The sequence below is a fragment of the Pogoniulus pusillus genome, chromosome 2, assembly GCF_015220805.1.
Source record: "Pogoniulus pusillus isolate bPogPus1 chromosome 2, bPogPus1.pri, whole genome shotgun sequence".
Lineage (NCBI taxonomy): Eukaryota > Metazoa > Chordata > Aves > Piciformes > Lybiidae > Pogoniulus > Pogoniulus pusillus.
Window position 1 is genome coordinate 6299255 of NC_087265.1, and position 26540 is coordinate 6325794.

At 52.3% G+C, this 26540-nt stretch overlaps 1 protein-coding gene across 6 annotated transcripts in view; it reads left to right on the plus strand.

Annotated features, from left to right (window-relative positions):
* The window catches only part of FMNL2 (formin like 2), a 195469-nt gene that overhangs the window by 134673 nt on the left and 34256 nt on the right, over positions 1 to 26540 (plus strand). For all 6 annotated transcript variants that reach the window (XM_064155031.1, XM_064155046.1, XM_064155053.1 and 3 more), the window contains exons 7-12: positions 4725 to 4833; positions 6915 to 6991; positions 10470 to 10563; positions 20412 to 20486; positions 24965 to 25075; positions 26381 to 26530. In XM_064155031.1, coding sequence (XP_064011101.1) covers positions 4725 to 4833; positions 6915 to 6991; positions 10470 to 10563; positions 20412 to 20486; positions 24965 to 25075; positions 26381 to 26530 — 616 coding nt within the window. The remainder of the gene's footprint in view (positions 1 to 4724; positions 4834 to 6914; positions 6992 to 10469; positions 10564 to 20411; positions 20487 to 24964; positions 25076 to 26380; positions 26531 to 26540) is intronic.

The following is a 26540-nucleotide window of genomic DNA, read 5'->3' on the forward strand; positions in this document are numbered from 1 at the left end:
TGGTGTGTGACCAGAAATGGCTTTTTAGGTCTTCCATGGCAGTGTTTTTCTCACATGTGGCCAAGTAGGTGTATGGAATCATGCTGTGTGCTGCGGCTCCACCTTCCCCAGCACTTCCACACTTCCCAGGTCAGGCTTCATGTGAGACTACCAATCTTTAGTACCAGCAATGGGGGTTTGAAAGGTGAAGGAATCATAGAATCAACCAGATTGGAAGAGACCTCCAGGCTCAGCCAGCCCAAACTAGCACCCAGCCCTGGCCAATCAACCAGACCATGGCACTAAGTGCCCCAGCCAGGCTTTGCCTCAACACCTCCAGGCACAGCAACTCCACCACCTCCCTGGGCAGCCCATTCCAATGCCAATCACTCTCTCTGAGTCTCTGTGTGTCTTTGAGCCTGGCCATGCAGGCTGGAAGGGCAGGAGGTGTTCAAGAAATGTGTGGACCTGGCACTTCAGGATGCAGTTTAATGGCCATAGTGGTCTTAGGTTGATGGGTGGGCTTGATGGTTTTAGAGGTCTCTTCCAACCAAAACAGTTGGGTGACTCTATGACAACTTCAGCTGAAGCTCCTTGGCTGGTCTCATTCCCACCAGGAGCAGCCACAGTGTCTCAAAGCTGAGGTGTGAGATGCAGTGCACCCCATGCAGTGTGCTCATGGTGGTTTGGAGGCAGCCCCAAAGCCCAGGGAGCAGCCTGATCCCCTCCTGGTCCTTCACGAGGCACAGCTCATGCCCCTCAAAACCCAGCTCCCACGCTTTAACCACTCACTGTTCCCAGGAAAACTAGGTCATGTTTCCTGCAGAGCTGAGATCTGGAGTGCCCTGAGCTGCTTTCTTGATTCAAAGCAGCAGCTGGACTGAATTCTGCTTTGAATTTTAGGGTTTCTTTCATCTCTTGGAAAATGAAAGCGAAGGGAGGTGACTGCTGCAGGCTAAGAGTCCCCAGCTCTTGCCTCTCTGCAGCTCACCTCTCAGCCCACCCGGGAGCTGGTAAGCAAGGAAGGGTCCTGGAGCCACACAGGGTGCTGCTGAGCTGTGCTCACTGCCTGGCACCAAGCTCCACTATGAGGCACCTCATCACCCCCACCTCTGGGGACCCCAACATAAGAAGGAGTGGGTCCAGAGGAGGCCACAAAGATGATCAGAGAGCAGGAGAACCTCCCCTATGGGGACAGGCTGAGAGAGTTGGGGCTGCTCAAGCTGGAGAAGAGAAGGCTCCAGTGAGACCTTAGAGCTGCCTTCCAGTACCTGAAGGGAACCTACAGGAGGGCTGGGGAGGGACTGTTCAGAAAGTGGTGCTAGGATGAGAGACAGTGGTTTGAAACCAGAGCTGGGGAGATTCAGGTTGGACATCAGGAAGAAGTTCTTCACAATGAAGATGGTGAGATACTGGAACAGGCTGCCCAGGGATGTGGTTGAGGCCCCATCTCTGCAGACATTTAAGGCCAAACTTGATGTGGTCCTGAGCAACCTGCTCTAGTTGGAGGTGTCCCTGGTGGCTTCAGGGGGGTTGGACAAGAAGACCTTTGTGGGTTCCTTCCAACCCAAACCACTCCGATTCTCTGATCTTTCTCTGCCTGGCAAGTGAAAAGGTTCACAAGTGAGTTGTGTCAGAGAGTGAGCAGGTGAGTCAGGAGCACACAGCTCTGTTACTGCTTGCTGATGTCTTTATTACTAACCTTTGCTATTACTTTTATTACTACCAGTATTAGTCACTGAGTTTGAAAGCTGCTCCTCTCTTGAAACAAAACGAGTGTGAGGTGGCTTAGAGAGGTAGCCAGCAGTGTTCTGGGCTCCCCAGTTCCAGAGGGACAGGGAACTGCTGGAGAGTCCAGCTGCTGAGGGGCCTGGAGCATCTCTGTGAGGAGCAAAGGCTGAGAGCCCTGGGGCTGTGGAGCCTGCTGGAGAGCAACCCCAGAGGGGATCTGAGCAATGCTCAGCAAGAGATAAAGGAGCTGTGGGGGGCAAGAGGCTGGGGCCAGACTCTTGTCAGTGGTGCCCAGGGACAGGCCAGGGGGCAATGGGCACAGACTGGAAGCCAGGAGGTTCTATCTGTGGAGGTGGAGAAAGTTGTTTGTTGTGGGGGTGCTGGAGGCCTGGAGCAGGCTGCCCAGAGAGGTTGTGGAGTCTCTTCTGGAGTCTTTCAAAATCTGTTTGGATGTGTTCCTGTGTGACCTGCCTCAGCTGGTCCTGCTTTGGCAGGGGGTTTGGACTGGATGATCTCTGACTCTCACCTCGTCTTGCTGCTGTGTCATGACTGAGTACCAGCATGGATTCATGGAACTCCTGGCTGGGGACTGTGCTGAGAGCTAAGACCACTGCAGTCCAGGAGCAAGGGCACTGCAGTCCAGGGGCAAGGGCACTGCAGTCCAGGGGCAAGGGCACTGCAGTCCAGGGGCAAGGGCACTGCAGTCCAGGGGCAAGGGCACTGCGGCCCAGGGGCAAGGGCACTGCAGTCCAGGGGCAAGGGCACTGCAGTCCAGGAGCGAGGGCACTGCAGCCCAGGGGCAAGGGCACTGCAGCCCAGGAGCAAGGGCACTGCAGTCCAGGAGCAAGGGCACTGCAGTCCAGGAGCGAGGGCACTGCAGTCCAGGGGCAAGGGCACTGCAGTCCAGGGGCAAGGGCACTGCAGTCCAGGGGCAAGGGCACTGCAGTCCAGGAGCGAGGGCACTGCAGTCCAGGAGCAAGGGCACTGCAGTCCAGGAGCGAGGGCACTGCAGTCCAGGAGCGAGGGCACTGCAGTCCAGGGGCAAGGGCACTGCAGTCCAGGAGCGAGGGCACTGCAGTCCAGGGGCAAGGGCACTGCAGTCCAGGAGCGAGGGCACTGCAGTCCAGGGGCAAGGGCACTGCAGTCCAGGAGCGAGGGCACTGCAGTCCAGGAGCGAGGGCACTGCAGTCCAGGGGCAAGGGCACTGCAGTCCAGGAGCGAGGGCACTGCAGTCCAGGGGCAAGGGCACTGCAGTCCAGGGGCAAGGGCACTGCAGTCCAGGGGCAAGGGCACTGCGGCCCAGGGGCAAGGGCACTGCGGCCCAGGGGCAAGGGCACTGCAGTCCAGGGGCAAGGGCACTGCAGTCCAGGGGCAAGGGCACTGCAGTCCAGGGGCAAGGGCACTGCGGCCCAGGGGCAAGGGCACTGCAGTCCAGGGGCAAGGGCACTGCGGCCCAGGGGCAAGGGCACTGCAGTCCAGGGGCAAGGGCACTGCGGCCCAGGAGCAAGGGCACTGCAGTCCAGGAGCAAGGGCACTGCAGTCCAGGAGCAAGGGCACTGCAGTCCAGGAGCAAGGGCACTGCAGCCCAGGAGCAAGGGCACTGCAGTCCAGGAGCAAGGGCACTGCAGCGCAGGAGCTTTCCCAGCTGCATTTGTTTCCCAGAGGGAAGAGAAGCAAACCCTTCCCTGTGCGTTGCCCAGGCTGCCAAGGTGCCAGTGAGGGGTTACAGTGGAAGTGCTGAGGCTTCCCAGGAAAGCTCCCAGGGGCTGCATTTCCCTGCAGGAACTGGGAGGGCTTTGAGAAGGCTCAGCTGCAGAGCAGAGGAGAGGCTCCATTCTTGGCTCGAATGCAGCAGGAATTCCTGCACTTGCTGCTGGCTGTGAATGTTCAGCCCCATCCAAAGCCAAAGCACACGGCACAAACCCCTGAAATTCCTCAGCCTGTAGGTGGGTCCTTCTTTGCCCTCTGCATGCCCTGGGAGATGGCAGAATGGTTTGGCTTGGAAGGGACCTTAAAGATCAGCCCCCCTCCACTTTCACGGGTGGAGACACCTTCCATCAGCCCAGGTTGCTCAAGGTCTCATCCAGCCTGGCCATGACCATCTCCAGTGGAGGAGCATCCTCAGCCTCCATGGGTAACCTGTGCCAGTGTCTCACCACCCTCACTGGGAAGAATTTCTTCCTCATCTCCAGTCTCCATCTCCCCTCTTCCAGCTCAAAGCCATTCCCCCCTCATCCTCTCATTGTAATCCCTTTAAAAAGTCCCTCCCCAGCTCTCCTGCAGCCCCCTTCAGATATGTGAAGGCTGTTCTAAGGTCTTCCTGGAGCCTTCTCTTCTCCAGGCTGAACAACCCCAAATCTCAGCCTGTCCACATAAGGGAAATTCTTCAGCCCTGGGATCATCTTTGTGGCCTCTTCTGGACCCTCTCCAGCAGCTTCAGGTCCTTCTTGTGCTGGGGGCACCAAAACTGGAAGCAGTGCTGCAGGTGAGGTCTCAGCAGAGCAGAGGGGCAGAATCCCCTCCCTGTGCTGCTGCTCTCCCAGCACACAGCTGCCTGCTGGGCTGCCAGGGCCCATTGCTGGCTCCTAGGGGGTTTGTCACCAACTGACCCCCCCAAGTCCTCCTCAAGACTGCTGTGGGGGTATGTGCTTTGGATGTGTCACTGCTGGGATGGATGGCCAGGGCTGGGTGCTAGGTTGGACTGGATGAGCTTGGAGGCCTCTTCCAAGCTGGTTGATTCTGTGATGCTGTGGAAGGGTTGAGCCTGTCAGCTCACGGGCTGGGCTGGGCAGCAGTGCTCAGTAGGCAGGGGTTGGTACCTGGGGCTGTGTGTGTTGAGCATGCAGCCTGCACATGACACTTCTTTTCTGCTTCATCTGCATGTGTGCTGTCGGGTGGCTGCGAAGCAGAGAGCTGGCCACACTCTCACCCAGTGGAGCACTGCTTCTGTCTCCCTCCTCTTCTCACCACCTGAAGAGCTCCTCGTGGCTGACTTGAGCTGTTCTTCTTTGCAGGTACAACACTTTGCCCAGCAGAAGGACGCTCAAGAACTCGAGATTAGTGAGTAAAAAAGATGATGTCCACGTCTGCATCATGTGTTTGAGGGCCATCATGAACTACCAGGTACTGCCCTTCTCCTGCTTTTGGGCCACAGGACTGCTCTGGGCTTGGGAGGAGGGGAGGGAAAGGGCAGTGCTGAATGAAGGTAGAACTGACACAAAGGGTTAAATTCTTATTTGTAGGCAGCATGGTTGGGAAGTAGTTGAGCATAGTCCTTGTGTAGCCATGGGGTGACTTAGCAGAGATGTGAAGACACAGGTAGGTAAGAGCATGATGCATCCTGGGCTGATCCCTGGCAGCAGGGGCAAGGAGGGGATTCTGCCCCTCTGCTCTGCTCTGCTCTGCTCTGCTCTGCTCTGCTCTGCTCTGCTCTGCTGAGACCCCACCTGCAGGGCTGGGGCCAGCTCTGGAGTGCTCAGAGCAGCACAGACAGAGACCTGTTGGAGCAGGGCCAGAGTAGGCCACAGCAATGCTGGCAGGGCTGGAAGGGCTCTGCTGGGAGGCCAGGCTGAGAGAGCCTGGAGAAGAGAAGGCTGCAGGGAGACCTTCTGGTGGCTTTGCAGTGCTTGAAGGGGCTGATCAGAAAGCTGGGGACAGACTTTTGAGCAGAGCCTGTTGTGCCAGGACAAGGGGTGAGGGTTTGAACAAAAAGAGGAAGATTCAGACTAGAAAGAGGAAGAAATGTTTGGCACTGAGGATGGTGAGAGCCTGTCCCAGGTTTCCCAGAGAGGTGGCAGATGATCTATCCCTGGAAGCATTGCAGGTCAGGTTGTTTGGGGCTCTGAGCAACCTGCTCCAGTTGCAGATGTCCCTGCTGAGTGCAGGAGGGTTGGACTGGCTGAGCTCTGAAGATCCCTTCCAACCCAGCCCATTTGGTGATTGTGTGTTGAGGCTGTTGCTGTTTGCAGTGCTGAGCTGGCTCTGCACTGACTGAAATGAGAACTTCTCCCTGAATTTAGTGCTAACACTTAGGAGGATTTCTCAGAAGAGCTATGTATGGATGGAGGATCCAAGCTCTCACTCTTGTCACATGTTTATAGCAAGGCAGCTCAGTCAAATGTCTTCCCTCTGTTGGGAAAGGGTACAAACAGCAATCTTCTCCTAACAACCAATGCAGTGTTCTCCAAAGGAATTTCTCCTTTCATTTCTGGAGAGCAAAGCCAGCACAAGCTGTGCAGGATGCTGGGCAAGAAGAGGTTTTATCAGCTGAACTGCAGATTCCTCTTTAGAAGGTTAATGGTCAGGTTCTCTCATTCACAGAATGCTTTGGGTTGGAAGGGACCTTCAAGACCATCTGGTTTCAACCCTCCTGCCATGGGCAGGGACAGCTTCCAGCAAACCAAGTTGCTCAAAGCCTCATCCAGCCTGGCCTTGAACACCTCCTGGGAGGTCTTTCCCAGCCTAAACAGTTCTGTGCCTCTAAATGATGTACTTGATAAGAGTAAGGAGGAGTTGCAAGGAGGAAAGGACAAGCAGAGTGGGATAAGAGGCAGGGGGGCTGGGAGCAGATGATCCTTGTGGTCCCTTCCAACCCTGACTGACTCTGTGATTCTAAGAGCAGCTCTTGGACCCTTTTGTGTTGACTGCTGTGGGCAAGCTGAGTACTTCAGACACTCCTAGTGACGGTGAAGTGGTAGATGGAAATGCTGTGACTGACTTACTAAACCCAACAAGGTTTTGTTTGGTTTACAGCACAGTGAAAGACCAGCACTGGCCAGAGAAGGGTAATCTGTTGGACTTGTTTAAGGGGGATTTAAGAGCTGCCTTCCAGTAGCTGAAGGGATCCTACAGGATGGCTGCAGAGGAGCGTTTCATAAGGGTGTCCAGCAACAGGACAAGGGGAATGGTTTGAAGCTGAGGAGAGTAGGGTTGGGCTGGACCTTAGGAAGAAATTATTCAGTACAAGGGTGGTGAGACTCTAGAACAGGTTGCCCAGGGAGGCTGTGGCTGCCTCCTTCCTGGGGGTGTTCAAGGCCAGGCTGGATGAGACCTTCAGCACCGAGCCTGGTTGAGAGGTGTCCCTTGCCATGGCAGGGAGGTTGGAGTAGCTGATCACTGAGATCCCTTCCAACCTAAGCCATGCTGTGACTCTAAGAGTCATTTATCTCCAAGCTGACCCCCTGTTTCTCCTCTTGCTTTTTCAGTATGGGTTCAACATGGTCATGTCCCATCCCCACGCCGTGAACGAGATTGCACTAAGCTTGAACAACAAGAACCCCAGGTAGGCTGCTCCTGCTTTTAGAGCCTTTGAGAAGTAGGTAAGTAAAGAGCACATGAAAAGGAGGTTTTCAGGGGTGTGTTGGTGCACAAGAATCAGATGAAGTGGTGCAAATCACTGAGCACTTGCCATCTAGTTCTGTTGCTTTTGGACCTTTGAGGGTCCTCTGTTGGTTATGGACATTTGAGGGTCCCTTCCAGCCTGCTGGAACCTCTGACTCTTCAGCTGGGAAGTTGCACCTTAATCACAGAATCCCAGAAGCATCCAGGTTGGAGAGTCCAACCTATGACCCTACTCTGCAAGATTCACTTTAAACCATATCCCCAAGCACCACATCCAAACCACCCTCAAACACGTCTGGGGTGAGTGACTCAACCACCTCCCTGGGCAGCTCGAGAAGCTCTGCTGCAGTGCAGGGGTAATGAGCAGCTTACCATGGAAGCCTACCTGGAGAACAGCAAAATCTTCTTGACCAGATTTTGTCTGAGGGATGCTTAGGTTTGAATTTATTTCAGAAAAGGTTTCCTTCTTGTTCTGTGTTGTGTGGCTCTTGAACCACAGCAACAAGGCTGGAATTGCACAGTGGAAAGTGCTGGCTGCAAGGCTGTGACCCCTCCTCTCCTCACACACACACTCTTGGGGTCCTTGGAAAGTGCTGGCTGCAAGGCTGTGACCCCTCCTCTCCTCACACACACTCTTGGGGTCCTTGGAAAGTGCTGGCTGCAAGGCTGTGACCCCTCCTCTCCTCACACACACTCTTGGGGTCCTTGGAAAGTGCTGGCTGCAAGGCTGTGACCCCTCCTCTCCTCACACACACTCTTGGGGTCCTTGGAAAGTGCTGGCTGCAAGGCTGTGACCCCTCCTCTCCTCACACACACTCTTGGGGTCCTTGGAAAGTGCTGGCTGCAAGGCTGTGACCCCTTCTCTCCTCACACACACACTCTTGGGGTCCTTGAAGCCACATCCAGCAAGACCTGGAGCTGTTGCATGTCTCACAGACCCAGAGCTGACATGCTGAGGAAAGGTAAAATGAGGGGATGAGGTGAAACTAAACAGCACTTAGGTCAAGTCTAGGTTGCCTGCTTGCTTTATGGTGCACTGCTTGTTACCTTGTGCTGATGGAAATCCTTCCTTTCTTTTAGTTAGCTCCAAACCAGCAAGCCTAAGCAGAGGATAAATGGGAAGGCCATGAAAAGTTGATTGGTTTTATCATTTTTGCTGTCCTGTGCCTGGCAGTCAGTTGATGCAGAGAGTTTAGTTGTCTTTTTGTTGAAGGAATTCAGCTATTTAGATATCTGCTTAGGTAAAAAAGAATCAAATGTGGCTAAAAAAAATCTGAAGGTGAAACTGAAGTTCAGTGCTGGTCAACTCCTCTAATTTGTTTTCACCTTTACATGATTTCTGAACAAGGTTTAGTTTTGAAGAGCTTTGGTTGCTTAGGGCAAAAGAGATGCAGCAGCTTGGAGCTGATTCCATCCCCAGAACCTAAGTGCCTGGCTGGTTGGGACCAGAATTGTTTGGGTTAGAAGAGCCCTCTAAGATCACCCACTCCAACCATCAACCCAGCACCACCATGGCCATTAAACCATGGTCCACAGTGCCATGGCCACAGGTTTCTTCAACACCTCCAGGCATGGTGACTCCATCACCTCCCTGGACAGCCTGTGCCAGTGCCTGACCACTCTTGCAGCAGAGAAATTGTTCCTTGTCTCCATTCAGATACCCAATCCAATCTCCTCTGGTTGTGCCCACATAGAGGCCAGCAACACAGCCCTCACTGTCCTCCTCCCATCTCAGTGCAGGTGTGTGGGCTGTGCCAGAGACCTGGGCATCTTGTAGGACCAGAGGAAAGGGATTGAAGCTTGAACGGGGAGATTTAGACTGGAGATTGGGAAGAAATTCTTTCCAGTGAGGGTGGTGAGACACTGGAACAAATTGCCAAGGAGGTTGTGGATGGAAAAGACCTCCCTGGAGGTGTTCAAGGGCAGGTTGGATGAGGCCTTGAGCAACCTGCTCTAGTGGAAGGTGTCTCTGCCCATGGCAGTGGGGTTGGAACTGGATGATCTTTAAGATCCCTTCTGAGGGGGCTCAGAGGTGACCTCATTGCTGTCTACAACTACCTGAAGGGAGGCTGTAGCCAGGTGGGGTTGGGCTCTGCTGCCAGGCAAGCAGCAACAGAAGAGGGGACAGAGTCTCAAGTTGTGGCAGGGCAGGTCTAGGCTGGATGTTAGGAGGAAGTTGTTGTCAGAGAGAGTGATTGGCATTGGAATGGGCTGCCCAGGGAGGTGGTGGAGTTGCTGTGCCTGGAGGTGTTGAAGCCAAGCCTGGCTGGGGCACTTAGTGCCATGGTCTGGTTGGTTGGCCAGGGCTGGGTGCTAGGTTGGCCTGGCTGAGCTTGGAGGTCTCTTCCAACCTGCTTGATTCTGTGAACCTGTGAATCTGCCTGGACCCTCTGCTGACAGGTACCATATGCACATGGCTCACAGCCCACCCTGGGATGGGATATTACTGCAGACCCATAGTCAGAACCTCTTGTTCCTGTCTGAAGGAGCTTGGGTTTTCTTCTTGCAGCAGGAAAATAAGAGCTGAGAATTGCAAGTGACCCATTTAAAACTTCCTAGGAGAATGAACATTTTCTCTGCTTTCCAAAGATAGCCTTGCCACTTTGAAAGCCAAACAAGGTACTTCTTTTGCTGTAACATCTGGTTTGAGTCAGTGCTTCAGCATGAGACTAATTTCAGCCCTGCCTGCATGGTTTTTGCTCTCTCCTCAGAGCTCCTCGAGTCCACTTGGTGCTTTTGCCCCCACCTCTGGGGGGATTCTTTAAACTGGAGTGACACTGAGTCTGCTGCATGCTTTCCTTTCAGTCATCTGTGACCTCCTCTCCTTGCTGTGCCTGCCTTAGCACTGCTGGCAACCAGTTGCCCACGTTTCTTGTCCCAGAGGAGACAACTCTGAAGGCATCTTGGTTTATTTTTGTGCCTCTGAATGGTTACCCTAGAAAATAATTCATATTTGTAGCAGGAAAGAGACAGATTTGAATTATTACTCCCCATAAAACCGAGGCTGAAGTGGTGTGGGTGAAGACAGTTGACTCGTGGCTGGTGTGTGGTGGCCCTGGGCTCGTGTAGACCTCCTCCTGTGGCTTTGTGCAGGTGTGAACTCTCCAGGAGGCACAGGCTGCTGGAGGTGGCTGTGGTCTGCCTTTGTCAGAGCTGTTCAGCTGCCTTTTTGGTTTGCTTGGAGTTCCCACCAGCAGAATGTGTGACTTCAACCTTTGCATGCTTCTGAGAGGCGTTGAAGTGAGGGGTGACTGCATGGGCCTGGGAGAGTCCAAGTGCCCCCAGCACTCTGCATCTTGCAGGCTCACCAGGGGGCAAGGCTTTGAAAGCACCTGGGCTGCAAACCGAGCCTCCCAGCGTCTCCACAGGGGGGTGCAGAGAGGGTGCTCGCTGACTCCTGTGCTTTCTTCTCTTCGCAGGACAAAGGCCCTTGTCTTAGAGCTTTTAGCAGCCGTTTGCCTCGTCAGAGGAGGACACGAAATCATTTTATCTGCCTTTGATAACTTCAAGGAGGTAGGTTTCTCTGCTGCTGGACTGGGGGGGATGTGTGGATACAGGCTCACAGGATGTTAGAGGTTAGGAGGGACCCAAGGAGATCACTGAGTCCAGCCCCCCTGCCAGAGCAGGACCACACAATCTAACACAGATCACACAGGAACACATCCAAACAGGCCTTGAAAGGCTCCAGAGAAGGAGACTCCACAGCCTCTCGGGGCAGCCTGTGCCAGTGCTCTGGGACCCTTACAGAAAAGAGGTTCCCCTATAAAGGTAGTTGCCCTATAAAGAAGTTCCCCTCTGAAGACAGTTGTCCTGCATCTCCTAGGGCTGAGGTGTTTCAGGAGGGCTGTGGTTAGCAGGTCGAGAGAGGTTCTCCTCCCCCACTACTCTGCCCTGGTGAGGCTGCATCTGGAATACTGTGCCCAGGTCTGAGCCCCACAGTTCAAGGACCTCAGGGAACTGCTTGAGAGAGAACCATGACAATGATTCAGGGAGTGGAACATCTTCCTTATGAGGAGAGCCTGAGGAGCTGACACTCTTTAGCTTGGAGAGGAGGAGCCTGAGGGGTGAGCTCAGCAGTGGTTATAAAGATATAAAGGTGAGTGGCAGGAGGCTGGGGCCAGGCTCTGCTGGGTGATGCCCAGTGACAGCACAAGGGGCACTGGGGGGAAGCTGAGGCAGAGGAAGTTCCATGGAAGCATGAGGAGGGATTTTTTCCCTGTGAGGACAACAGAGGCCTGGAACAGGCTGCCCAGGGGTACAGTCCAACCTGCTTTCACCCTCAGGGTTTTGCTCCTCCCTCCTCTTCCAAGTGCTTGATCAGCTCTCATTTCTCCTGCTGGCACTCTCGGCTCCTTCTCCACGGCGTCCTCAAGTGTACTGCTGCAGAGGGTTCTTCCTCCCCAGGGACAGGACCCCAGGCTAGCCCCTGTTGCACTTCCTGAGGCTGCACTGCACCCAGCTCTCCAGCATGCCCAGGCCATGGTTTGCAATGGTTCCAGCTTCCCATGCTCACAGCTCATGCAGCTGGTCCATCGGAGCCCTGGCGGCTGCTGCCCTGTGATGCACCCAGGCTTGGCTCTCTGGCAAAACCCTTCCCATTTGACTTGCTGTCAGCTCAGCAACCTTGGTGTGGCTTCTGTAAGGAGGTGTTGCAGGGCTGCCAGGCTTCTCTGGGGTTCTTTCATCACACCCTGTGTGCATATTTAGGAGGGATTAGACTTGCTGAACGAGATCTTGGCTGCTCTATCGCCTTGCCATGAAAGAACTTCAAAAGAAACCTGAGCTGCTGCCTAATGCTCACCCTGTAATAAAGTCAGGAGGGAAAACAGGATGTTTCAGACCAAATTCTGCCCTCATTTACATCAGGGTGAACATCAAATAGTTCATCAGGCTTTGAGCTTCACCCTGATGTAAATGAGAACAGAGTTTGGTTCTCAGGGTCTGGCTGAGCTGGAAAGCCACAGCTGATCCGAAGCTGGTGGAGAATTCTTTGTGCAAATGGCTTTGCATTTCATAGCATCATGGAGTGGAGGGGGTTGCAAGGGACCTCTGCAGATCATCCAGTCCAACCCCCCCTGCTATTTGTCCAGGTGGCTTAGGAAGCTCTCCAGCTTTCAAAGGACAACTCCACAACCTCTCTGGGCAGCCTGCTCCAGGGCTCCAGCACCAAACAAGTTTCTCCTCATCTTCAGGTGAAACCTCCTGGCTTCCAGTCTGTGCCCATTGCCCCTTGGCCTGTCCCTTGGCACCACTGACAAGAGTCTGGCCCCAACCTCTTACTCCCCACAGGTCTTTAATCTCTTGCTGAGCATTGCTCAGATCTCCTCTGGGGCTGCTCTTCTTCAGGCTCTCATCCTTTTCTCCTCACAGAGATGCTCCAGACCCTTCTGCTCTAGTGGGAGGTGACAGAGGGGTTAGAACTAGATGGTCTTGAAGGTCCCATCCAGCCCAAAGCATTCAATGACTGTGCTGTGTTTAAGGGGAATAGTTTGGAGTTGCTGTGCCCCAGGTAAGCCCTGGGCATAGCTGGGACCTTTGGCTATTCCTTTATCTTTGTCATCCTTCCTGGGCTGTTGCCAGCTCTGTTTGGAGCCACCTCTCATTCCCAGCACCTCACCCCAAAGGCAAATGCTGCCTGGATGGGATCTGGCATCCTTGGCCTGGTGAGCTCCTGGCCACAGCCACCAGCCCTGCCTGTCCCCCTTGCCAGTGGGCTCCCTTAGCAGTGCTCCCAGCCCTTTGTCCTTGTTTCCATGGATTTGTGAGAACTGGTGCTGCTGTTTTATCTGAGCTGCCAGGGATTTGTGGTGCAAGACAAGCAAATGCACCCCAGGGAAAGGAAAGAGAGTGGAGAGAGCTCTGAGACAGCTCTGGGGGAGCTCAGGGGTCACAGAGCAGATGCTGAGAGCTTGTGCCCCATCTGCAGTGGAGCAGTGCTGGAACACAAGGGACATTTTCCTGCTGCTTGCTCAGAGGAGTTCATCCATTTGAGCAGTTTGGCTGCTCTCTTCTGTGGCCATTCATCAAGTCTCTTTTACTGCCCTGTCCTTGCTGGCTCCCCTTTTATCTCCTGGGAGTCATGCTGCTTGGAAGAGGCCTTTCAGGTCTGAATCAGAGGATTGCTTTGCTTGGAAGAGACCTTTAAGATCATCAAGTCCCACCATGAACCCAGCACTGCCAGGTCACCACTAAACCATGGCACTCAGCACCACATCTGCTTGACCATTGGAAGGTCCATCTGAGCATGAGAAGGAACTTCTTCAGGGTGTTGGAGCACTGGAGCAGGCTGCCCAGGGAGGTGGTGGAGTCTCCATCTCTGGAGACATTCAAGACCTGTCTGGATGTATTCTTATGTGATCTGCTTTAGAAGATCCTGCTCTGGCAGGGAGGTTGGACTGGATGCTCTTCAGAGGTCACTTCCATCCCCTACCACTCTGTTATTCTGTGATACACCTCTTTGAAACCCCTCCAGGGATGGGGACTTCATCTTGGGCAGCCTGATCCAGGACTTGACAACCCTTTGGGGAATAAAACTGTTCCTCATTCCTGGCCTTCCAGTGTCTGAAAGGGGCCTACAAAAACACTGGGGAGGGACCTTTTAGGCTCTCAGGTAGTGCCAGGACTGGGGGGAATGGAGCACAGCTAGAGGTGGGGAGAGTCAGGCTGGCCATGAGGAGGAAGTTGTTGAGCATGAGAGTGGTGAGAGGCTGGAATGGGTTGCCCAGGGAGGTGGTTGAGGCCCCATCCCTGGAGGTGTTTAAAGCCAGGCTGGATGAGGCTGTGTGCAGCCTGCTCTAGGGTAGGGTGTCCCTGCCTGTGGCAGGGGGTTGGAACTGGCTGATCCTTGTGGTCCCTTCCAACCCTGACTGATTCTGTGATTCCATGATCCTCATGTCCAACCTAAAAAGCCCCTGGTGCACCTTGAGGAGATGGAGTCACCATCCCTGGAGGTGTGGAAGTGGCCATGGTTTGGTGGCCATGGTGGTGTTTGGTTAAGGATTGGATTTGAGGACCTCGGAGGTCTTTTCCAACCAAGACAGTTCTACAACTGCATGATTCCATCTCCTGGCTGTGACCACCAGCCCTGAGCTGACAGAGGCTGGCTCCATCTGGGTGGCTGAAAGGTTGGGGGCCCAGCAAACGAGGACCTCATTGTTTACCTCCATCCCATTTTCACTGGGGCCAAGGGAGCCAATATTGTTCAGCCCTCGATGTTCACAATGCCTCATTCAGGCTCAGATTGCTCTGGGTGAATAATGAATGGGCCAGGCTGAAACCAGTCCTGAGTTATCCTTATGGACCACTGCAGACCAGTTGGTGCTGGAAGAAACTCTTTGCATGTGCTGTGGGGAAGGTCAATGCTTTTGTTGTCTCCTGCTTCAACCCTGCTGGTAAAGAAGTGGAAGGTATTTTAAGCTAGTAAAGTGTGCAACAACTGTTGACTTAACCAGTAACTGGTGGGGACAAAGTGAGGGTTTTGTTCTTCAGGCTGACTGCAAAAATGTCAGCATGGTCTGACCAAACAAAGTGCTCCTGTGGAGTGCTGCTGGCTGGTGGTGGGAGCTGCTGCTCACAGTGGGCTGTTGTGGGGGAGAGAAAGGCTGCATTGTGCCAGCGGACAAAGGGGCACAGACAGGAGAAGGAGGTTCATAAAGGGGCTCCTGAATTTCAGGGCTGCTTATACATTAGAAGAAACTTCTTGACTGGAGGAGTTCTCAGAAGGCTGGCACAGGCTGCCCAGGGAGGTGGTTGAGTCCCCATCTCTGGAGGTGCTGGAGAGAGGCAGAGGTGTGGTGCTGAGGGACATGCTTGAGCAGCAGCCCTGGGCAGAGTTAGAGAATGGCTGGGCTGCATGATCTGAAAGGGCTTTGCCAGCTGAAGCAGTTCTGTGGTTTATAACACCAGGGCTGGTGAGGGCTGTGTTCTTCTGAAGTGTGTTACCACTTCTCACCCCTCCAGAACTCAGAATTGCAAAGTATCTTTAGTTGGAAGTGACCTTCAAGCTCAACCCAGCACTGCAAGCTTAACACTAAACCATGTCCCTAAACCATGTCAAAAGGTTGTTGGAGGAGAAAGAAGCAACAGCCTTTGGGCAATGCATGGGAGGTGCTCACAATCAGTCAGGGTTGGAAGGGACCACAGGGATCAGCCAGTTCCAACTGGAACACCTCACACTAGATCAGGCTGTGCAGAGCCTCCTCCAGCCTGGCCTTAAACACCTCCAGGGATTAGGCCTCTGCCACCTCCCTGAGCAACCTCCAGTCTAGGTCTCCCCTCTTCCAGCTCAAATGCATTACCCCTTGTCTTATCATTACAAGCCCTTCTCAGAAGTTCCTCTTCCAGCTTCAAGAGTGATTGGCATTGGAATGGGCTGCCCAGGGAGGTGGTGGAGTTGCTGTGCCTGGAGGTGTTGAAGCCAAGCCTGGCTGGGGCACTTAGTGCCATGATCTGGTTGATTGGCCAGGGCTGGGTGCTAGGTTGGACTGGCTGAGCTTGGAGGTCTCTTCCAACCTGGCTGATTCTATGATTCTGAGTTGTGCCAGGGGAGGTCTAGGCTGGATGTTAGGAGGAAGTTGTTGGCAGAGAGAGTGATTGGCATTGGAATGGGCTGCCCAGGGAGGTGGTGGAGTTGCTGTTCCTGGAGGTGTTGAAGCCAAGCCTGGCTGGGGCACTTAGTGCCATGGTCTGGTTGATTGGCCAGGGCTGGGTGCTAAGTTGGGTTTGGAGGTCTCTTCCAACCTGGTTGATTCTGTGATTCTATGCTGAGGACTCTTAAATTCTTCCTCTTTGAGCCAGAGGCAAGAAAGATGGAATTAATGAGGGAAACTCCTGCCTGGCACATGTCCCTGGTGGGTTTAATCTGTTAGCACCCAAGACCTTTGCAGAGAGAGGACCCTTCCTGGGTGGCTCTCCATAAAGCCACATTGTTCTTCTAAAGCCATGTGGGCTTGATGGAGCCTATGAAGGGTTGGGTTTGGCTTTTCTTTTTCTCACAGCCTGAGCAGAGAGGATTTTTATGGCTGTGGTAACCAAGTTTCATCTTGCTTCTTACACAGAATGCTGCTAATAAAAGTTCAGCCTTCCCTTCTCCCAGCCATGCTTCCAAATGACAGACCTTGGAAATGGATTTGGGTGGAAATGGCAACATCTGGTTTTATGTGGTGGGGTTGGATTTCAGCATTCTCCCCCCCCCCCTCCTTGGACAGGGGCCAGTCCTCAGGCTGTAGGGCTCCCAGTTAGAGTTTCACTCTCTTTAATCTTCTAGGCTAAATTATATCATTCCCTGCAAGTCAGCTCCTTGTCTCCTGCAGCACACATGGTCCCAACCCTGACTTGTCTGCTGATGGTGTGAAAGATCCCTGAGCAGCTTCTGAAAGCCACAGCTTCTTGTTGCCTCTCCTCTTGCTATCAGCTGCTGGATCCCAGCCAGCCAGGGCTGCTCCTGTCCCAGGATCTGCTGAGGTTGTCTGGCCTGGGCTTGGGTCCTGGTTGAATTAGGCAGCCAGAAATCATAGAAACACAGAATGGTTCAGGTTGGAAAGGACCTCAAAGCTCAGCCAGTTCCAACCTCTTCTGCCATAGGCAGGGACACCTCCCACTAGAACAGGTCGCTCAAGGCCTCATCCAACCTGGCCTTGAACACCTCCAGGGAGGTTGTGGAAGACAGAAGCACAGAATGGGATCTTTGATCCCATTCTGTGCTTCTGTCCTCCACAACCTCCCTGGGCAACCTGTGCCAGTCTCTCACCACCCTCACTGCAAACAACTTCTTCCTAACACCCAGTTTCAGTCTCCCCTCTGCCACTTCAAACCCATTCCTCCTCATCCTGGCATTAAAGACCTTGCCAATAGTCCCTCCCCAGCCCTCCTGTAGCCCCCTTCAGATACTGGAAGGCCACTCCAAGGTCTCCTGGAAGCCTTCTCTTCTCCAGGCTGCACAGCCCCAACTCTCTCAGCCTGTCCTCACAGCAGAGCTGCTGCAGCCCCCTGCTAGAGCAGGGACACCCACAGCAGCTTGCCCAGGATCACAGAATGCTTTGTGTTTTAAGGCACCCTTGAAGGTCATCTTGTCCAACCTCCTGCAGTCAGTAGACACCTCCAACTAGAGCAGGTTGCTCAGGGATCCACAGTTGTGACCTTGGATGTCCCCACTGCATTTCTGGGTGACCTGTTCCAATGTCTCACCAGGCTCATTGTGAAGAACTTCCTCTTTCCAACTCCAGGGTTGGACTGGATGACCTTTGAGGTCTCTTCCAACCAGATGGATTCTGTGATTCTAATGTCCAAACTAAATCTACCTTCCTCTAGTTTCAAACCATTACCTATCCATTGCTCCTCTTTTGGCTCCAGCCCTCTGCTCATCTTTGTGGCCCTCCTCTGGACCCACTCCATCAGGTCCATGTCCTTCTTGTGTTGGAAATGGCTGTGGAATCTATCCAGAGGTGGAGACTCCACAACCTCTCTGAGCAGGCTGCTTCAGGACTCCAGCACCTTCCCAGCAAGGACTTTTCTCCTCACCTTCAGGTGAAACCTCCTGGCTTCCAGTTTGTGCTCCTTGCCCCTTGACCTGTCACTGGGCACCACTGAATAGATTCTGGCCACATCTTCTTCACCCTCAGCCTTTAGCTACTGCTTAGCTTTGCCGAGGTCCCCATGCTGGCCTCTGCTGAGTGCTGGTGTGCACCACTGGTCAGATTGCCTCCACAACAGATGTTTTTCTTCTAGTCAGCTCTCTTTTTCTTCTGGAGTGGCTGTGTGAGAGAGGTGATTGCTCAGAGCTGAGATGAGCCTGCTTTTGTCTTGGCTCTTCACTGCTTTGTGAGGAGAGGAGAGCGCTGAGGGGGCTGGAAGGGCTCCCAGCTGGCTGAGCTGGAGTACCACCCTGTTTGCTGCAGTAGGTAAAAAAAGGGCTTGGGGTAATAAGATTGGGAGGAGAGCATCTAAGCAGCTTGTGGTGCCTCTGGGTCCTTGGGTTTGCTTTGAGCAGGAGTTGGACCGGGCCCAACATACGCCTCCGAGAAGAAATTACACCAGTGGGCAGCTGCTGCCTTTGATCCTTCCAGTGCCAGCAGGTTCCTGAAGCTCAGCCAGATGCTGCCTTTCTCTCTGCCTCCTCCTGACACAGCCTGGCCTCTTGCAGCCTCCCAAAGGGTGTGCTACTCCTGCGTGGAAGTGTTTGTGCTCCTGGCACAAGTCCTGGGAGGAGCAGCTGAGGGAACTGAGGCTGTTCAGCCTGGAGGGGAGGAGGCTGAGGGGAGACCTCGCTGCTCTCTACAGCTCCCTGAAAGGAGGTTGGAGCCAGGTGGGGGTTAGTGACTTCTCCCAAGGAACAAGTGATAGGACAAGATGAAACATCCTCAAGTTGCCCCCCAGAGGCCCTTTAGCTCTTGCTAAGTATTGATCAGATCCCCTTGGGGCTGCTTTTCTCCAGGCTCAACAGCCCCAGGGCTCTCAGCCTCACAGAGATGCTCCAGGCCCCTCAGCAGCTCTGGAGCCTTCCCTGAACTCTCTCCAGTAGTTACCCTGTCTCTCTTGAACTGGAGAGATGAGAATGGGGCTGTGGACTCTAGAAGTGTCCTGAGCAGAGTAGAGGGAGAAGAGAACCTCCCTCAACCTACTGCTGACTACAACTTCCTGAAGGGAGGCTGTAGCCAGGTGGGGTTGGGCTCTTCTGCCAGGCAAGCAGCAACAAAAGAAGGGGACACAGTCTCAAGTTGTGCCAGGGGAGGTCTAGGCTGGATGTTAGGAGGAAGTTGTTGGCAGAGAGAGTGATTGGCATTGGAATGGGCTGCCCAGGGAGGTGGTGGAGTCTCTGTGCTCGGAGGTGTTGAAGCCAAGCCTGGCTGGGGCACTTAGTGCCATGGTCTGGTTGATTGGCCAGGGCTGGGTGCTAGGTTGGACTGGCTGAGCTTGGAGGTCTCTTCCCACCTGATTGATTCTATGACTCCATGGCACTGGTGTCACTTTTCTCCGTGCAGCCCAGGACACACCTGTCTACCAAGTGCCATCTGTTTTTCCTGAGGACACACACGTTGTTCCTGAAGGGAGTTTGTTCCCTGCCTTGTGAGACTTTAAGGTTCAGTTGGAAAGGCTGAATTACAACTTCAGCATGCATTGGTGTGTGACTTCACACCCTGGCTGTGAAGGTTGAGGTTGCTGAGCCTGCATGGAGCCCACAGGCTGTCACTTGTGGCGTTGTGGCCATGAATCTGGATGGTAACATTATCAGAGCTCATCCCAACCAGCAGCCCCATCCTCTCGCACAGATCCTGTGGCAGGCTTCCCACTGACGTCAGGTGGTGACCACAAATAGCTGAATAATGACCCCACTGTGGCAGTTTTGCTTAGGAATGACAGAGGATGCATCAAACAGACCACAAGTATGTTTGGTTCAGGCAGAGCAGAGCAGAAAGGGTGGTGAGAGGTCACCCAGCAGGCTCACAATGCTCTGCACATCTCATGATCAGCTCAGTTTAGATCAAACCAAACTCTGGATGACTTCACAGAATCATAGAATGGTTTGGGTTGGAAGGGACTTTCAAGATCATCTAGTTCCACCCTCCCCTGCCATGGGCAGGGACACCTCCCACTAGACCAGGTTGCTCAGGGTTGGCCAAGGTTGCTCATCCAACCTGGTCTTGGACACCTGCAGGGAGGTTGTGGAGGAGAGAAGCACAGAATGGGATCTTTGATCCCATTCTGTGCTTCTCTCCTCCACAACCTCCCTGGGCAACCTGTGCCAGTGTCTCACCACCCTCACTGCAAACAACTTCTTCCTAACACCCAGTTTCAGTCTCCCCTCTTCCAGTTTAAACTCATTCCCCCTTGTCCTGTCATTACAAGATCACCAAGTCCAACCTTCAACCAAAGACCATGACAGTGAAAAGGCAATTCTGAGCTGTGACAGAGTCTTAGCTTTCCTGTGGCATAGCTGCTGCAGCTCTGTTGTGGTCAGGCACTGGAACAGGCTGCTCAGGGAGGTGCTGGAGTCCCCATCCCTGGAGGCATTCAAGGAACGTGTGGCACTTTGTGACATGGTTTAATGGCCCTGGTGGTGCTGGGTTGATGGTTGGACTCAGTGATCTTAGAGGACTTTTCCAACTCTGGGAGTTCTGCCATTCCCTGGTTTGTACCATCTGTGGGTACACTTACATCTTCTAGGAGGAAAAGAGACCTAATTCTGTTCTAATTGTACCTGGCCCAGCACAGGTGGTTCCTCCACTAGATTTTGCTGCAAAGAGTCATTCATAACAAGAGAAGAAAGCTGGAAGGAGAAGTTTTGAGCAAGCAGAAGAGCTGCTTTTTGGGTTGCTTTCGGTGCTGTCTGTGGTTTAACCAGCAGGTGGTGATCTCTTTTGCAGGTGTGTGGGGAGAAGCAGCGCTTTGAGAAGCTGATGGAGCACTTCAGAAACGAAGACAACAACATAGACTTCATGGTGAGTGCCTTTCAGCAGCAGCAGGCTTTGCTTTGGGGGTTTGCTGTGTCTGGCCCTGGTGTCGTGGGCAGAGCTGGATCTGTCTTCTGGTCCTCAGCCTGCAATCATAGAATCAGTCAGGGTTAGCATAGCATAGAATTTAGCATAGAATCAGTCAGGGATGGAAGGGACCACAAGGATCATCTGGTTCCAACCCCCCTGCCATGGGCAGGGACACATCTTACATCGATTTAGCATCCCACCCCAAAGTTTAGCATCCCACCCCAAAATTCAGCATCTTACCTCCATTTGATAGCTTACCCCAAAATTTAGCATTCCACCCCAAAATTTAGCATCTTACCTCCATTTGATAGCTTACCCCAAAATTTAGCATCCTACTTCAATTTACATCTTATCTCCTTTTTATATCTCACCCCAGAATTTAGCATCTCACCCCAAAATTTAGCATCCCACTCCAAAATTTAGCATCTCCCCTCAATTTACATCTTGCCTCCTTTTTATATCTTACCCCAAAATTTAGCATTCCACCCCAAAATTTAGCATCTTACCTCCATTTGATAGCTTACCCCAAAATTTAGCATCCCACCCCAAAATTTAGCATCTCACCCCAAAATTTAGCATCTCACCCCAAAATTTAGCATCCCACTCCAAAATTTAGCATCTCCCCTCAATTTACATCTTGCCTCCTTTTTATATCTTACCCCAAAATTTAGCATCCCACCCCAAAATTTAGCATCTTATCTCCATTTGATATCTCACCCCAAAATTTAGCATCTCACCCCAATTTACATCTTGCCTCCATTTTAAATCTTACCCCAAAATTTAGCATCCCAACCCCAAAATTTAGCATCCTACTTCAATTTACATCTTATCTCCTTTTTATATCCCACCCCCAAATTTAGCATCCCACCCCAAAATTTAGCATCTTATCTCCATTTGATATCTTGCCCCAAAATTTAGCATCTCAACCCAATTTCCATCTTGCCTCCATTTTATATCTCACCCCAAAGTTTAGCATCCCACCCCAACATTTAGCATCTTATCTCCATTTGATATCTTGCCCCAAAATTCAGCATCCTACTTCAATTTACATCTTAGCTCCTTTTTATATCTTACCCCAGAATTTAGCATCTCACCCCAAAATTTAGCATCCCACTCCAAAATTTAGCATCTCCCCTCAATTTACATCTTGCCTTCTTTTTATATCTTACCCCAAAATTTAGCATCCCACCCCAAAATTTAGCATCTCCCCTCAATTTACATCTTGCCTCCTTTTTATATCTTACCCCAAAATTTAGCATCTCACCCCAATTTACATCTTGCCTCCTTCTTATATCCCACCCCAAAATTTAGCATCCCACCCCAAAATTTAGCATCTCACCTCAGTTTACATCTTGCCTCCATTCTAAATCTTACCCCAAAATTTAGCATCCCACCCCCCAAATTTAGCATCCTACTTCAATTTGCATCTTATCTCCATTTTACATCTCACCCCAATTTAGCATCCCAGCCCAAAATGTAGCATCTTATCTCCATTTTATAGCTCACCCCAAAATTTAGCATCTCACCCCAATTTACATCTTGCCTCCTTTTTATGTCTCACCCCAAAATTCAGCACTCACCCCAAAATTTAGCATCCCACTCCAAAATTTAGCATCTCCCCTCAATTTACATCTTGCCTCCTTTTTATATCTCACCCCAAAATTTAGCATCCCACCCCAAAATTTAGCATCTTATCTCCAGTTGATATCTCACCCTGAAGTTTAGCATCTCACCCCAATTTACATCTTGCCTCCATTTTATATCTCACCCCAACATTTAGCATTTTATCTCCATTTGATCTCTTGCCCCAAAATTCAGCATCCTACTTCAATTTACATCTTAACTCCTTTTTATATCTCACCCCAATTTAGCATCCCACCCCAAAATTTAGCATCCTACTTCAATTTACATCTTGCCTCCATTTTATATCTCACCCCAAAGTTTAGCATCCCACCCCAACATTTAGCATCTTATCTCCATTTGATATCTTGCCCCAAAATTCAGCATCCTACTTCGATTTACATCTTATCTCCATTTTATAGCTCACCCCAATTTAGCATCCCACCCCAAAATGTGGCATCTTATCTCCATTTGATATCTCACCCCAAAATTTAGCATGTCACTCCAAAATTTAGCATCCCACCCCAAAATTTAGCATCTTATCTCCATTTTATATCACACCCCAATTTAGCATCCCACCCCAAAATTTAGCATCCTACTTCAATTTACATCTTATCTCCATTTTATATCTCACCCCAATTTAGCATCCTACCCCAAAATTTAGCATCTTATCTCCATTTGATATCTCGCCCCAAAATTTAGCATCTCACCCCAATTTACATCTTGCCTCCTTTTTATATCTCACCCCAAAATTTAGCATCCCACCCCAAAATTTAGCATCCCACTCCAAAATTTAGCATCTCCCCTCAATTTACATCTTGCCTCCGTTCTACATCTTACCCCAAAATTTAGCATCCCAGCCCAAAATTTAGCATCTTATCTCCATTTGATATCTCACCCCAAAATTTAGCATCCTACCCCAAAATTTAGCATCCTACTTCAATTTACATCGTATCTCCATTTTATAGCTCACCCCAATTTAGCATCCCAGCCCAAAATTTAGCATCTTATCTCCATTTGATATCTCACCCCAAAATTTAGCATCTCACCCCAAAATTTAGCATCTAGTTGCAAGGCCCCTGCCATGGGCAGGGACAGCCTACCCTAGAGCAGGGTCAGCACAGGGTGATCTCTTTCTCTCCCAGCCTGCATAACATGCCTCTCATTTCTAGTTCCCTTCAAGAAATGCCTGCTGAAGGTAAGAGGAGAGTGACCTTCTGGTCACCTGTGCTGTGTCACTGTGGCAAGCCAGCAGCTCTTGCAGTATTCAGATGCTTGCTCTGTCCCTGTGCCAACAGACAGGGAAGTGTGGGAGAAACCTGCTGCAGCTGCTGTCTGGCCTTGTCTGCTGATAAATACAGCAGGAGCTTGCACCACTTTGGGGGTTCCTCGAGGGGCTGATGCATGACCATTCACCAAAGCCACTTCCCCTGGAGCACAAGAGGCTTCCACCCACAGACACCAGCGCCAGCTTGCACCTTGGCAGCACGTGGAGGGCACACAGGTGGTGGCAGCAGGGCCGAGCTAGATGGTTACAGGTCTGATAGCCAAAATCAGCTTTAAAAACTATCACACAATTACAGAGTGCTGGAGGGTTAGAAGGGACCTCTGGAGGTCATCCAGTTCCAATCCCCCTGCCAAGGCAGAGCCACCTAGAGAAGGTGACACAGGAGCACGTCCAGGTGGGTCTTGATTGCCTCCAGAAATGGAGGCTCTGGCACCTCTCTGGGCAGGGCTCCAGCACCCTTCAATGACAGAAGTTGCTCCTCATGTTTAGATGGAACTCTTTATGGTCAAGTTGGAGCCCATTACCACTTGTTCTGTCACTGGGCACCGCCAGAGAGCCTGGGCCCAGACTATGGCATGGGAGTGCTCGTGTCACAAGGGTGAGTAATTTAAGTCCTGGTTTTAATTAGAAGACTGGCATGGTCTGTGCAGTCTCTCTTGACCACCTGATGCCTCACATCTGACATGAGCCTACTGTGAGGTGAGAGCAGAGCAAGAAAGAAGACCTCCCACCCAGTCACACTGGCAGGCCTGTGAAGCATCTCAGACACTTTCTGCTGTTTTAGAATCATAGAATCAAGCAGGTTGGAAGAGACCTCCAAGCTCAAACAGTCCAACCTAGCACCCAGCCCTGGCCAATCAACCAGACCATGGCACCAAGTGCCTCAGCCAGGCTTGGCTTCAACACCTCTAGGCACAGCAACTCCACCACCTCCCTGGGCAGCCCATTCCAATGCCAATCACTCTCTCTGACAACAACTTCCTCCTAACATCCAGCCTAGACCTCCCCTGGCACAGCTTGAGGCTGTGTCCCCTTGTTCTGTTGCTGCTTGCCTGGCAGCAGAGCCCAACCCCACCTGGCTACAGCCTCCCTGCAGGACAACAAAGGCCCTTCTGTGAAAGTGCCATTTCCTGACTGGGGCATTCCAGCTGCCAGACCTCTTTTTTGAGGGCCATTTGAGGAGCAGTTGTTTTCTTTAGAGCCTGTGTGCTCCTAGGCTGCCTGGCTCTGCAGAGGGGCATTCACCAGCACGCAGTACAGGTGGACTCAGCAGACATGACTTCATTTCTGGAACCCACCTTTGACGTTATCAAGGCAAACAAACACCCCAGAAGCCCTGGTGTGGCCCCAGCTGCTGAAGAGCTGAGCACAGTTTCCCTTCAGAGCAACCCAGAAGGAAATGTGGTCATTTGCTGTGGCTGAGCCCTGGGGAGAGCTTGCTCCAAGCCTGCTGATGGGACTTTCAGTGGGGGGAGGCTTTCAGGGCTGTGTCATCACCTCCTCTCACTTCCAACTGCTCTTCTCCTAGGTGGCCTGCATGCAGTTCATCAACATCGTGGTCCACTCGGTGGAGGACATGAACTTCAGAGTCCACCTCCAGTATGAGTTCACAAAGCTTGGCCTGGATGAGTACTTGGATGTGAGTATGAGACAGGTCTCCATCACCTCTCAGTGCTGATCTGCTCCCCAGCTCCAAACCTACAGCCATGGTGGGTCCACATCACATCCCTACTGCCCGGATTAAGCCTTAAACCTCCTTAAAACCTTCTCACCCAAGAGCTTTTGGGCGAGGCTTGCCCCATGGTGCCTGCCAAAACTGCAGTGCCTTGGCTGCTGGCTGGGGGCTGTGGCCTGGAGCCACCCCTGCAGAAGACAGAGCAGCTGCAATTACAGCCTGGGAGCTAAATTTGTAGCTGCTTCATATAACAAAGGGAGGATGAACCACAGCTTGTCCTCACCCATGCCACGTCCCTGGTCTCCAGCTGTGGGCTGCAGGCCTTGTGTCCTCCCCAGATCAGGTGCCACCAGGGTCACTTCTGGCTCTGTGTGGGGAAAAAAAACCCTCCTTTGAGCTTTCTCCTGATGCCCAGCAGGTTGCTGGTGTCCTGTGGCAGTGCTCTCAGGAGAAAGCTGCTGCTAGACTTCCTGCTTTGGATTTTTGTCTCTGCCTCTTCCCTGCCTTGGGAGCTCACACATGGGAAGAGTGGTCAGGCTGCCCGAGGGACCTTGGAATCATGGAGTCATTTTGGTTAGATGAGACTTCTAAAGTCATCAAGTCCAGCCATGAACCCAGCACTGCCACATCACCACTATCCCTCAGCACTACAGCCACGTGGCTTTGAAACCCCTCCGGGGATGGGGACTGCCCTGGGCAGCCTGGGCCAGGCCACGACAATCCTTCTGGGGAAGAAATTGTTCCTCAAGTCCAACCTAAACCTACCCTGGTGCAACTTGAGGCTGTTTCCTCTTGTCCTATCACTTGTTCTTTGGGAGAAGAGCCCAACCCCCGCCTGGCTCCAGCCTCCTTTCAGGGAGCTGTAGAGAGCAGTGAGGTCTCCCCTCAGCCTCCTCTTCTCCAAGCTGAACCATCTCAGGTCCCTCAGCTGCCCCTCCCCAGCCCTGTTCTCCAAATCCTTCAGCAGCTTCTTTGTTCTTCTCTGGGCCCACTCCAGCCCCATAAAATCCTTCTTGGAGTGAGTAGCCCAAAACTGAGCCCAGTATTTGAGGTGAGGCCTCACCCCTGCCCAGCACAGAGGGGCAGTCACTGCCCTGGTCCTGCTGGCCAAACTGTGGCCCCAACTCCTGTTCAGATGTGAGAGGTTCTCCTGGGTGGTAGCAGTGTCCTGAGCTACCACCACTCCTCTCTCCATTTGCTGTCTGTAGCCCTGGTGCTGTGAAGGGGCCACCAGTGCTGAGTGACCTCTTTGTCTCTTTGGGTCTGCAGAAACTGAAGCACACAGAGAGTGACAAACTGCAGGTGCAAATCCAGGCTTACCTGGACAACGTTTTTGATGTGGGAGCTCTGCTGGAGGATGCCGAAACCAAGAACGCAGCCCTGGAAAGAGTGGAAGAACTGGAAGAAAACATTTCTCATGTTAGTACCA